The 13,741-nt window shown below is 39.4% G+C and overlaps 1 protein-coding gene across 3 annotated transcripts in view; it reads right to left on the bottom strand.

The window, feature by feature from the left end:
- Positions 1-893: 893 nt before the first annotated feature.
- The window catches only part of RALBP1 (ralA binding protein 1), a 63,421-nt gene continuing 50,573 nt past the window's right edge, over positions 894-13,741 (bottom strand). For all 3 annotated transcript variants that reach the window (XM_058556712.1, XM_058556711.1, XM_058556710.1), the window contains 4 exons: positions 11,223-11,330; positions 4,998-5,119; positions 4,644-4,767; positions 894-2,830 (listed from right to left, as the gene is read on the bottom strand). In XM_058556712.1, coding sequence (XP_058412695.1) covers positions 2,564-2,830; positions 4,644-4,767; positions 4,998-5,119; positions 11,223-11,330 — 621 coding nt within the window. In that variant the 3' untranslated portion in view covers positions 894-2,563. The remainder of the gene's footprint in view (positions 2,831-4,643; positions 4,768-4,997; positions 5,120-11,222; positions 11,331-13,741) is intronic.

Raw genomic sequence — 13,741 nt, 5'->3', positions numbered from 1 at the left:
TCTGAAGTGCACTCCATACATTGGGAATTATCCTGCTTATAATCATAGTAGTCTCCTCGGTGTGCTGTGTTCTCTCAAAAGCTTTAAATGCATGCTTGCAGCCACTAACCACCAAGCAAATGATCTCCCTGAGAATAGAATGTCAAAAAAGGAACAAAAAGAAGGACTGACTTAAAAGAATGTGAACCTGACATCATGACCTGTGAACCTCACAGAAATTCAGCAAAAACTACGAGAACTCCAGAGCAGCAGCTGGGAGTACCCCTAATGCCTTAATTTTTGATCACATCTCTGTTAGGCTGCGAGTCTGATCAAAAGGGGGAAATTGTTAAAAATAAGACAACAGGCCCAAAATGGAGTCATTCATGCTAAGCCCCACGCCACCAAACCAAGACTTAATTACAGTTTTGCCTCTCCCAGAAATGGAATCTTAAGCCAGTCAATCAGGAATGGCCTGATCAGCACTAGTTAGGTGATCTGCCTGATAGAGCCCCGCCATCCCCTAAAACAAGTCACTTTGCAAGAACTAACCCACTTCTTTGCCAAGTTGGGCCAGCGGACTTGGGCATCATGCTAGAGGACAAAGGTCACTTTCCATTGGAACCAGGATGCTGCTCACAGAAGAAGCTGCAGGCCGCATCCCAGTCAGCTGGGTCATGCAAACATGTGCTCCCTCAGCGGCAAACACTGGTTTAGAGGAGGAGGAAGACACTGCTGTGAACCCCAGGAACCAGCAAGCAGGCATCACCTCCACCTGGCTGAGGAACACAAAGTAAGTTAAAACAGAACGTTTTGTTCACTCTTGGACCTTAAAGAACTATCAAATCAACTCCTTGCCAGCCACAGGGCACTCAATTATTTCAAAGAAAGAATGTGTACAAAAAACGAGAATCTTTTTTTTTCCTCAAATGGCTGCTGAATTTATTTGCTTGATCAATAATGGTCCTGGCAAAATTAGTTAACCAACACTGAGACAACTGTAATGAAATACTAATTTTAAAAATCCATGACACTTTGATAGAAATTAGAGTTTACACAAACAAAAAAGAAGTCTTCAATATTGCCAGCAAATATAAAATGAATGTAATATGACTGACAGGACAGCAAGAAGGCTTTTATACATTTATATTTGACACCTGACCATATTTTCAGTCACCATAATATCTTCTCTCCAGATTTAAAAAAATAGTATGCTGATTTCTATAACAAAGCTTTTTTCGTACAAAAATCAAATAATGGCCAACAAGTCACAACAGTGCAATAGGTAGAGGATAAAAAACCGCATCAAATAGGTGCTGAAAATAAATACTAACTAGGAGAAGAGGACAGAGCCCTCATGGGGGTTTGTTTCCATCACCTCAAGTGTGTGGGGTTTGTCTTCACAGCCATGAGAGCTGACCTACCTCATGGGTGCCATTTATTTAGACAGAGCGTGACTGAACGAAGGTGCCTGAGGGCCAGCCTCCCAGATGCCTCAGGTCATGAGAGAAGTGGCGGAAGCAAGAAAACGGGGTCGGAGATCACAGCTATCATTAAAAGGAAAAGTTTTTTTCTATTGCTCAATCTTGTCAATTGGGAGTCCTCAGCAGGTTCACTGAGACGATATGGATAACTGAAAACTTGTTTAAGAGAATATATATGGCTTATTCAGGCAAAAAGACGCTTATATTCCAGCCCAGGCAAGCAATCTAAGTCATTCTGTTTTGAATGGAAAGTCAGTCACATAGAAGATTTCTGGTTTGAGAAACAGATCCTCTGTGTGGATGCCTTAGGCCAAGGCGGCTACCTTCAACTAACCCAGTGAACAGCACTTGCTGGTCGCTAGCAGTGAGGAGCCGGGAGGAGAGCCACGGCTGCTCCTGCTCACCGGCCACGCCGGCCCCGGGCTGGTGGGGCAGGCTCCACAGGCAGCTCTGTCTGCGACCAATGAGGCCGTCCTGGTGACTTGCGCTCACGGACTGTGGTTTAGGACTGTCCAAGGAGAGGATGACAAGAGTGGGTAATGGTAACCCCACTAAGAGCCATTCTGGCCAGTCAGGAAATATGAGGCAGCTCCCCATTTATAATCTGCACCGAAAAGGTGTAAAAGGCACAAGCAAGAGTGACTAGGTAAGCAGAGATCCTGGAGGGCGAGACTACGGGGCGAGCCACAAGGCAGGAACAGTATTTACCATGTTTGGTCCTCCCCACCTTGAACGAGAACAAGAGATCCTGATTCTGCCATAATAAAAAAGCAAAGAAAGATGATTTTTGGTTTAAAAAGAAGCCACTCAAGGGTTAAAATAGTTATTTTCAGTTAACAAAGAAAATTAATCTTCAAATAAGCTGACACTATCTGGAAAATTCATCCGTCCCCTACAAGCCCACAATGCGTCCACTGCTTTGTCCTCCCGTGTAACCTGAGCCTGACACAGAGAAGTCACACGTGTGAAAGGAAGAGTCTCTGTGAAGAAAAGACACCTTTATAGAATGTACAGCAGAGAGTTGTGCACTCTGACTCCCTTATTACAGTAAGATGCACAGGTCTCGTTAGGTCTGGGGGATGCCAGGCCCCACGGGCTGCTCAGATCGGCGTCTCCTTCCTATCTCTGCTCGGCGATGGCTTGGCCTGCTCCTTGCCTGCCTTTGGCTGCTCTTTAGCTGCTTTCGTCTCTGGGGCGCTGTCTCTGGGCGGCTGGGCGACACCCCCACGTCTCTCGGGCTCGTCGTCGTCCTGCGCCTGCGGCTCGGGCTTGGCTCGCTGCAGCTGGAGCAGGCGGAGCTGCACGCGCAGTTCAATGATGGCCTCTCGCTCCTCATGGATCGCTTGATTCAAATGATTGTTCTTTATCTTGAGGAATGACAGAAAGAACAGGTGTCACTTAAGCAAGAAGGTCAAAAGGACGAGGATTCAGGAGCAGAGAACAGTTAAGGGTATCCTATGTAAGAATCTATATTTGTTTTAGTCAACTTAGTTGTGAAATAAAAGACATGAACATGAATACACCATCGAGGCATGTAAACACCTTGACTCAGAACATCAACTCTCCTCCTAATTACAGAAGAGTAAACACATCTGGAAAACATAAGTGTACCAACAGAAAACAATTATTTTAATAATATTAAGTATTCTAGTGTTTAAAATAGATTTATGTTTTTGAACTGGCTCCTGACCAGCCCTTAGATAAGAGGAAGACAAAAGTGACTTTAGTAGCAATTAGAGGGGGGAGTTATCGACAGGACAAAATGCTGGATTTGTTTCAAAAGTGAATGTCCTTTGTCTTTTGTGAACAGCATTACTTTCCATGTGAACTGTGCTACTCAAACTACCGAAAACTACTATGAGTTCTCAATTACCTGCACTCACTTAGCAAGGCTGAGGTAATGTACAACAGTAGCCAATCTCACACTCCCACGTGCCGAGGCCACACGACTGCACCTTTGCTAACATGGTGGAGTGGAAGCACTGGGTTCCACGTGTGTTCTCACCTTGACAACTACCTGGGAAGTCCTTGATTCCCCTCCCCCTGCCTGCTGAGTAAGAGTGGGCAAGACACAGAGCAGCCACTTTGGACCCCAACTGGAAAAAATCCTGAATGGAGGAAGGCAGACCTGGATGTCTGCCAGAGGACAGCGGTAACTACCTTGTTCAAACCACGCGAGTATTCTCTCTGTTACAGCAGCTTAGCCTATATCCCAAGTATAATTCTGGAATATGTTTTCCTACTAAGGATTTTAATATGATCCGCAAAATGTTAAGAAAGCAAAGTAAGGTGCTAATGTGAGAGCTGTCTGAAGAATCCAGGTCTCAACGCCTGCTACGCTTCTCCCACAACGCCCCCTGGCTGTGGCGAGCGCCTTGACCTTGAGCCTCAACAAGCATCCTCTCTGAACTCTGTCCACAGATTGTGTGGACAGGGCTTTTGTAGGGGGTGGTTTTGTGCAGAACTCTTCTAGCTTTCTCTGTGGTGGGTAGGTCTGGTTTGCCCCAGCAGCTGAACACACCTGAATGAGGGAGACCAAGCTGTCCCACTGCTCTTAGATTCCTTTCTAAGAAGGAAATGGCTTCTCTCTCTCAACTCGCAGGTAAAACACCTGGCGACACTTTCATCTGGGGTGAGAAGGGACAATCTGATCAAGACCGCTGACAGCTGCTGCTCCCTCTTCACCGTGCAGCTGTGTCTCGGTCCCCTAGGGCCGAGTTCACTCTCGCCAGCTGCTTATGGGTTAAGGACCAAGAGTAAACTCTGTCCCTCATTTTGCCCACAGGGAGACTCAGGAAACTCTTCCTTCTTCCTCTACCATTTCTTGCTCTGTTCATCTTCTCTGGGAACACAGATCAGATCACTCAAAGCTGCTCAAACAGTAGTTGGGTGAGGCTAACCTTTAAGTGGGAGAGAAGGCTCTGTGTGGTACACTACAGTCAGGAAAGGTCACCACATCTCAGGGACAGCCTGAGGAGGCCACACCTGTGCCATCTGCTCAGCCAGAGGTCAGCTCGTGCCCTGCATGCTCTTTGGTGAGACATCTCCCTAAATGCCTCTCTATTCAGCCTCTCCAGTTGGTTACAAAGGAAAAGAAGAAAAATTCTAAGGGGAAATATGTGGTTTCTACAACTTTCTAGAAGTTCTTGTGATTTTTGGTTATCTGTCCCCCAAACTCACTTCTAGCTCTTCATTCTGTCTCTGTAAATCCTCCAAGATGATCTGAAGTTCCTCTTCATCTTCACTCTCACTCTCACTTTCAGAGGAGTATTCCTCAGTCTCACTTCGGCCATGTTGCTGACGACTACAAGAAAAACTTTACAAATCAGTAGAGAAACACATGCTCGTCTGTTACTTCCCTGCTTTTAGATTTATCAGGTTTTCATGAATCTACTTAATATAACACCATTCTTAAGACTTAATAAGTAAGAAACTTAGAGATCTCAGATGCCTAATTTTTCAAGAGCTGAAACAATTAAGCTTATATTTAAGTAAATATTCTTGGAAATTTCAAAATCCTCAGCTTTCTTTTACCTCTGAATTTCGGCAATCTCAGCTCTGAGGCGTTCAATCTCTTCTTTTTCTGAGGCAATCTGTCGGCGCAGAAACTGCTCCATGGCTAGAAGCTCCTCCTGTTCAGTCAGAATCTCATTCTCCTAAAATAATGATCACTGGTGAACACCTCTGAGAGTCTGAGTCTAGGAAATGTCACTTTTTTGGGTCTCCTATGTTGCTTTGAATTCTTTAGCCCCATACACATTAACACACAAGTTACGAGAAAGCTTGTTGTATTGTACAACCAAAAAACATCCTGTTTCTTAATGTCAAGAAAAGGCTTCTTTGAGAAAAGGTAAACTAAGTTGTTTGGGAGGAATGACTACACTGTTTTCATGACATAAAATGCCACTTAGGAATCCCATGTTCTCATTTTGCAAAGGCTCCCTGTGAGGCTATACACTGGGTACCAAGCTTTCAAGTAACTAAGTCTGTTTTTGCTTTCTAGTCCTTTCTAAATGCCTTCCCACCTCTCAGTAAAGGCAGAGTCTATTTTAGGGCCAACATGGCTTTTAATAGTGTCACCAGGAAAAGAAGGACCCAGGAGATGTGCAGCTGGTGACGGCATCACCTTAAAGCAGATCTAGTGAAGAAAAGAACTTCACAGAAGAAATCTTTTCTCCTCACCACAAGCCACCGTCCTCCTCAACCCATGTTCCCAGAGATAATATTTAAACAGTAAATATTCTGCTTTAACAGAATATACATTTTGTGTGTGTGTGTGAGGAAGACTGGCCCTGAGCTAACATCTGCCAATCCTCCTTTTTTTTTTTTTTTTTTGCTGAAGAAGACTGGCCCTGGGCTAACATCCGTGCCTATCTTCCTCCACCTTATATGGGACGCCTGCCACAGCATGGCTTGACAAGCGGTGCGTTGGTGCATGCCCAGGATCCGAACCGGCGAACCCCAGGATGCTGCAGTGGAGCACGCACACCCAACCGCTTGCACCACCAGCCCAGTCCCAGAGTATACATTTCTAAAACTGACTGGATCACCAAGGGGGAAAAATCCCTATCTGCCCAAGATGTAGCTAGCCCCTTCAATCTAGAGAAAAGAACCAAAGCAGATAAAACTTAGGAGGTGACAGAGATGTAAGGTCATGGAAATGAGGAGTTGGAGGCAGAAAAAGGTCTACAGCATTTCTTTCCAAACTAATAGATATCAAGAGAATAAGCACCTGTGACCAAACTTGAAAGAAGCTTTGGTCAAGTTCTCAAGTGCACAAAGCCTCCAGTATGCATGGAGGCTCTCTCCTGGAGACGGAATATGCAGTATTCCGCAGGTGTTTCTAAACAGAGATTTTTTTTTTTTAATAATTTTATTTATTTATTTATTTTTCCCCCAAAGCCCCAGTAGATAGTTGTATGTCATAGTTGCACGTCCTTCTAGTTGCTGTGTGTGGGACGCGGCCTCAGCATGGCCGGAGAAGCGGTACATCGGTGCGCGGCCGGGACCCGAACCCGGGCCGCCAGCACCGGAGCGCGCGCACTCAACCACCAAGCCACGGGGCCGGCCCTAAACAGAGATGTTTTTCTTTTACCTTGGCATACCTATTAAAGCTAATGTTCCAAGAAATATCAGATTGAAAAATTCTGAAATAAAGATATAATCTGGAACTTGATTCTCTCTTCAGGAGAAGAGTTATGTGTCCTTGCTAGGCAAAACAATGTATTTTTCAGAAGTGACAGAAAAGGACTGTAACTTGTAAGGCTTTAGGTATCCCACATACATGAGTTTCTGGAAGCACAGACAGACTATGCTGTCAGAGCCTAGAACTTCATTCCTTTCTGGTCAAACTCTGGGAATTTCTGGAACAGAGTAAGGATAACTTGAGAAATTCAGAAAGAAAGAAAAGAGCTCATCCTGAGCTCTATGCCTGGAATACAGTAGATACTCAAGAGCTATTTGTCAAATCAGTGAATGAATAATAAAACAATTCATCTCCAACAACTTTCACCTGCAAAGAATAAAATTTAATATCTAAAATATCTAAAAGGTGTTATTAGCAACAATTATCAGTTAAAATCTGTATTGTTACACTTCAAGGATCCCAAACTTTGTGACATCAGAAAGAACATGTTTTAAAAATATTTATTAAAGCCCAATCTCATTAATGTGGAACAAGTACCACTAATCTGTAAATTAGGGAAAATACCAATAACTCAGACCTGCGTATGGATGAAATGAGATTAAGTAAAGCATCTAGAACAGTGTCCAGTAAGAAGCAATCACTCAATAGAAGGTAGTTTCTTTTTCCAGCTGAACATTTAAGCAAACAGCACATAAAGGTAGGGCCAAACAAAACAGGCACAGTCCCTCTAAAACCTCTAAATCATCTTACAAGTTTGGTTAAAAGATTCATATCTCTGTAGTTGAGCTTCTCAAATTATAATATAAAATGACCATTAAGAGTCTTGCAAAACACTCCTGAACAACCAATGAGTCAAAGAAGAAATCACATAATATCTAGAGACAAATGAAAATGGAAACACAACACACCAAAACTTATGGAATGCAGCAAAAGCAATTCAAAGAGGAAGGTTTATAGTGATAAATACCTACATTAAGAAAAAAGAAATATGTCTAATAAAAAACCTACCTTTACAACTCAAAGAACTAAAAAAAGAACAAACTATACCTAAAATTAGCTGAAGGAAGGAAAAAATAAAGGTCAGAGCAGAAATAAATGAAATAGAGACTAGAAAAACAATATAAAAGATCAATGAAACTAAGAGTTGCTTTTTGAAAATATAAAATTGACAAACCTTTACTAGACTAAGAGAAAAAGAGAGGGGACTCAAATAAATAAAATTATAAATGAAAGAGGAAACACTAAAACTGATACCACAGAAATACAAAAGATTATAAGAGACTACTATGCACATTTATATGCCAACAAATTGGATAACCAAGAAGAAATAGGTAAGTTCTTAGAAACATACAATCTACCAAGACTGAATCATGAAGAAACAGAAAATCTGAATAGACAAATAAGTAAGGAGATTGAATCAGTAATCAAAAATCTCCCAACCAAGAAAAGATCAGGACCAGATGGCTTCACAGATGAAATCTACCAAACATATAAAGAAGAATTAATGTCAATCCTTCTCAAACTCTTCCAGAAAACTGAAGAGAAGGGAACACCCCAAATGCATTTTATGAGGCCAGCATTATCCTCCTACCAGAGGCAGACAAGGACACTACAAGAAAAGAAAATTACAGGCCAATTTCCCTGATGAACATAGACGCAAACATCCTCCACAACATACTGGCAAACCAAATTCAACCACACATTAAAAAGATCACACCCCATCATCAAGTGGGATTTATCTCTGGGATGCTAGGATGGTTCAACATATGCAAATCAATAAATGTGATACACATTAACAGACTGAAGAATAAAAATCATTTGATCATCTCAATAGATGCAAAAAAGATTTGACAAAACTCAAGACTCTTTAACAATAAAAACTCTCAAAAAATGGGTATAGGAAGAACGTATGTCAACATAATAAAGGCCATATATCACGAGCCCACAGATAATACCATACTCAACAGTGAAAGGCTGAAAGTGTTTCTTCTAAGATCAAGAACAAGACAAGGGTGCCCACTCGCACTAGTTCTACTCAATACAGTACTGGAAGTCCTAGCCAGAATAATTAGACAAGAAAAAGAAATAAAAGGTATCCAAATTGCAAAGAAGTAAAATTTCCTCTTTTTGCCATGATCTTTATATACATAGAAAACCCTCACGACTCCACTAAAGAACAGTTAGAACTAATAAGCAAATTCAGTAAAGCTGCAGGATACAAAATTAACATATAAAAATCAGTTGCACTTCATTACACTAACAACAAACGATCTGAAAAAGAAATTTAAGAAAACAATTCCATTTACAATATCATCAAAAAAAACCAAACTTAGAATAAATGTAACCAAGGAGGTGAAAGAGCTATACACTGAAAACTATAAAACACTGATGAAAGAAACTGAAAAAGACACAAATAAATGGAAAGATATCCCATGTTCACGGATTAGAAGAAATAATATTGTTTAAATGCCCATACTACCCAAAGCTTTCTGGATTCTATGGATTCAATGAAAGCTCTATCAAAATTCCAACGGTACTTTTCACAGAAATAGAAGAAACAACCCTAAAATTCATACAGAACCACAAAAAACTGCTAATAGCCAAAGCAACCTTGAACAAAATGAACAAAGTTGGAGGCATCACAATATCTGATTTCAAAATATCCTACAAAGCTATAATAATCAAAACAGTGTGTTTTGATTTTTTTTTTTTTTAATATCTGGTATAAAAGCAGACGTAAAGACCAATGGCGCAGGACAGAGAGCCCAGAAATAAATCCACACATTTATGATCAATTGATCTTTGACAAAGGTGCCCAGAACACACAATGGGGAAAGGTTAGATTCTTCAATAAATGGTGTTGGTAAACTGGTTTTCTACATGCAAAAGTATGAAATTGGACCCTTATTTCACTCCATATACAAAAATCAACTCAAATATAATAATCAACTCAAAATGGATTAAAGATTTAAATGAAAGACCTGAAACAATAAAACTATTAGAAGAAAACATAAGGAAAAAGTTTCTTGACATAGATCTGGGCAACGAGTTTTTAGATATGACCCCAAAAGCAGAGGCAACAAAAGCAAAAACAGACAAGTGGGATTGCATCAAACTGAAAAACTTCTGCACAGCAAAGGAAACAATCAACAGAGTGAAGACAACCTATGGAATGAGAGAAAATATCTGCAAATCATATATCTGATAAGGGGTTAATATCCAAAATATATAAGGAACTCAAACAACTCAATAGCAAGAAAACAACCCGATTAAAAAATGGGCCAAGGACCTGAATAGACATTTCTCAAAAGACATACATACATAATGGCTAACAGACATATGAAAAGATGTTCAGTGTCACTAATCATCAGCAAAATGCAAATCAAAACCACAATGAGATATCACCTCATATCTCTTACGATGGCTATTATCAAAACCAAAAGATAAGTGTTGGTGAGGATGTAGAGAAAAGGGAGCCCCTTGTACACTGTGGGTGGGAATGTAAATTGGTACAGTCATTATGGAAAACAGTATGGAGGCTACTCAAAAAATAAAAAATAAAACTGTCATATGATCCAACAATCCACTTCTGGATATATATCCAAAGGTAATGAAAACAAGATATTAAAGAGACATCTGCACTCCCACACTCCTTGCAGCATTATTCACAATAGCTAAGACATGGAAACAACCTAAGTGTCTATCAATGGATGAATGGATAAAGAAGATGTGGAGTGTATACACACACACACAGAAATATTATTCAGCCACGAGAAAGAAGGAAATCCTGTCATTTATGACAACATGGATGAACCTGGAAGACGTTATGCTAAGTGAAATAAGCCAGACAAAGACAAATACTGTATGATCTCACTTACATGTGGAAATCTAAAAAAAAAAGTTGAACTCATAGAAGCAGAGTGTAGAACAATGGTTACCAGGGGCTGGGGGGTGTGGGAAATGGGGAGATGTTGGTTAAAGAGGACAAAGTTGCAGTTTATATAGGATGAGTGAGTCTAGAGACCTAATGTAAAGCATGTTGACTATAGTTAATAATACTATATTGAATGCTGGAAATATTGCTGAGACAGTAAATTTCAGGTGCTCCCATCACAAAAAAGGTAACTATGTGAGGAGATAATATTAATTAGCTTGACTGTAGTAATCATTTCACTACATATATGTATATCAAATCATCATGTTGCACACCTTAAATACAGGCAAACCTCAGAGATCTTGTGGGTTCAGTTCCAGACCACCACAACAAAGTGAATATCACAATAAAGTGAGTCATATGAATTTTTTGGTTTCCCAATACATATACAAGTTATGTTTACACTATACTGTAGTAGTCTATTAAGTGTGCAACAGCATTCTGTCTAAAAAAACAATGCACACACCTTAATGAAAAAATAACTTTTTGCTAAAAAATGCTAACCATCATCTGAGCCTTCAATGAATCGTAATCTTTTTGCTGGTGGAGGCTCTTGTAAAAAATGCAATATCTGCACAGCGCAATAAAGTGAAATGCAATAAAACAAGGTGTGCCTATAAATACAATTTTTACTTAAAAAAAAGAATCTTGCAAAAAAGAGAAAAAGAATTTAGCTTACCTGGGCAAGGAGAATATTTATAACTTCTTCATTTTCATTCATTTCTTCTTTGGAAACATCCTCTTTTGAAAGACTGGCTATCTCTTGTGCAATCTTGGTTTCACACTCCTGTTGAGTAAGACAAATGAAAAAGACTTGGTCAGCCTATATATAACACATATTCAACAAAGTCACATCAGTCACCATTCTAGAAGTTTCCTTCTCATTTCCTAGAATTAAAAAAATAACAGTAACAGTCAGATGAACCATCTGGATAGATGGGCATTTGCTAACTGGGCTTGGAAAATAACATGTGGATCTTAGTCTATGGCTTCACTGTGAAAAATGGTCAATTCTGGTTAATGTGCTCACCATTTCTGGAACCCTTCCACATAAATTACCTTCTGTGATACTTTATTATGTTTTGAAGGAGGTCGATTTTAGGCATACAATTCAATTAGTTTTGACAAATGTATACAGTCAAGTAACTACCACTTACAATCATGATTCTAGAACATTTCCATCACCACACAAAGTACCCTTGGGCTCTTCGACCATCTGCTGGCCCCTGGCAACCAGTGACTTGCTTTCCATTGCTATAGTTTTGCTTTGTCTTGAGTTTCATATAAATTGAATCAATCAGTAAGTAGTCTTTTTTACCCGGCTTCTTCACTTAGCATAATGCTTTTACGATTCGTCTATTTTGTCATTTGTATCGGTAGTTTGCTGAGTAATATACCACGATGTGAACGTACCCCAATTTGTTTATCTGTTCACCAGCTGATGGACATTTGCGTCTTTTCTAGTTTTAAGCCATTAAACTAAAGGTGTTATGAACATTTTGCATATGTTCTGTGTGGGTATATGCTTTCTTCTCTTAGATGAATACCTAGGAGTGGGATTGCTGGGTCATATGGTAACCAACCGTACGTTTAATTTTATAAGAAACTGCTAAACTGTTTTCCAAAATGACTGTACCATTTGCATTACCAAGAGCAATATATGAGAATTCCAGTTGCTCCACATTCTTGTCAACACTTGGTATTTTTATAAAGTTTTAGCCATTCGGGTTGGTGTGTAGTGGTATCTCATTGTGATTTTAATTTGTATTTCCTTCATGATTAACGCTGCTGAACATCTTTGCATGTGCTTATTTGCCATCTGTATATCATCTTTGGTAAAATGCTTGTTCACATTTGTGCCTTTTTAAAACTGAATTGTTATTGTAACAAATCTACCACTCTGCTGGGGGATGTTGATAATGGATGAGACTATGCATGTAGGGGCGAAGGAGGTATGTGAGAAATCTCTGTACCCTCCTCTCAATTTTGCTGTGAAACTAAAACTGCTCTAAAAATTAAAGCCTAAAAAAATTTTGAATTGTCTTCTTAAGTTGTAAGAGTTTTTTATGTATTCTAGTTCTAGTCCTTTATCAGATATGTCTTTTTTGCAAATATTTTGTCACAGCCTCTGGCTTGCTTATTTGTTTTCTTAAGTGTCTTTTGAAGAACATGTTTTAAAATTTTGATGCAATGTAATTTATCAAATTTTTCTTTTATAGTTTCTGAGTTTTGTGTCCTATTTAAGAAATCAATGCCTAAGCAAAAGTCAATAAGATCATCTGTATTTTCTTCTGGAAGATTTTTTTAGGTCTTAATGTATAATTCACTTTGAGTTATTTTTGTATATATTGTGTGGAAAGAGTCAAGGTTTTTTTTTTTTTTTCATATAGATATCTAATTGTTCCAGTACCATTTATTGAAAAGAAAATCCTTCCCCACTGAATTGTCTTAGCATCTCTGTTGAAAATTAACTGCATATATCTGTGGGTCCATTTCTGGACTTTCTATTCTATATGTGTATCCTAACCCACTACCTACCGTCTTGATTACTGCAGCTTTATAGTAAGTCTTAGTAGCGTGAGTCCTCCAATGGTGTTCTTTTTCAAAATTGTTTAGGCTATTCTAGGTCATTTGTATTTCCACATGAAGAGCTGGTTAATTTCTATAAAAACCACCTGTATAGATTTTGACTGGGATTGATCAATTTGAGAAAACCTAACATCTTAACAATATTGAGATATATCGCTCCATTTACTTAGGTTTTCTTTTTTCTTTTTAGGTTCAATATCCAATTGTTCATTGCTAATATACAGAAATACAACAGACTCTTGTATATCTGATCTTGTATCCTACAACCTTGCTAAACTCACTTATTAGTTTTTTTATAGATTCCTTAGGATTTTACATACAGATGATCATGTTATCTATGTACCAAGACTTATTTCTCTCCAATTGGTAGTCCATTCTTTTTCGTTTTAGTGCCCTGGCTAGAATGAACCTCAGTACAATACTGAAGCGGTGAGAGCAGAGATCCTTGCCTCATACACCCAGTCTTAGTGGAAAGCTTCAGACTTTCACCATTAAGTACGACATTAATCACAGACTTTTTTGTAAATGTCCTTTATCAGGCTGCGAAAGTTGTTTGCTGAGAGTTTTTATCATGAATTCTGCCAAGTGCTTTTACTGCATTTATTGACA

The sequence above is a fragment of the Diceros bicornis genome, chromosome 16, assembly GCF_020826845.1.
Source record: "Diceros bicornis minor isolate mBicDic1 chromosome 16, mDicBic1.mat.cur, whole genome shotgun sequence".
Lineage (NCBI taxonomy): Eukaryota > Metazoa > Chordata > Mammalia > Perissodactyla > Rhinocerotidae > Diceros > Diceros bicornis.
This window is presented reverse-complemented; position numbering and strand designations above follow the sequence as displayed.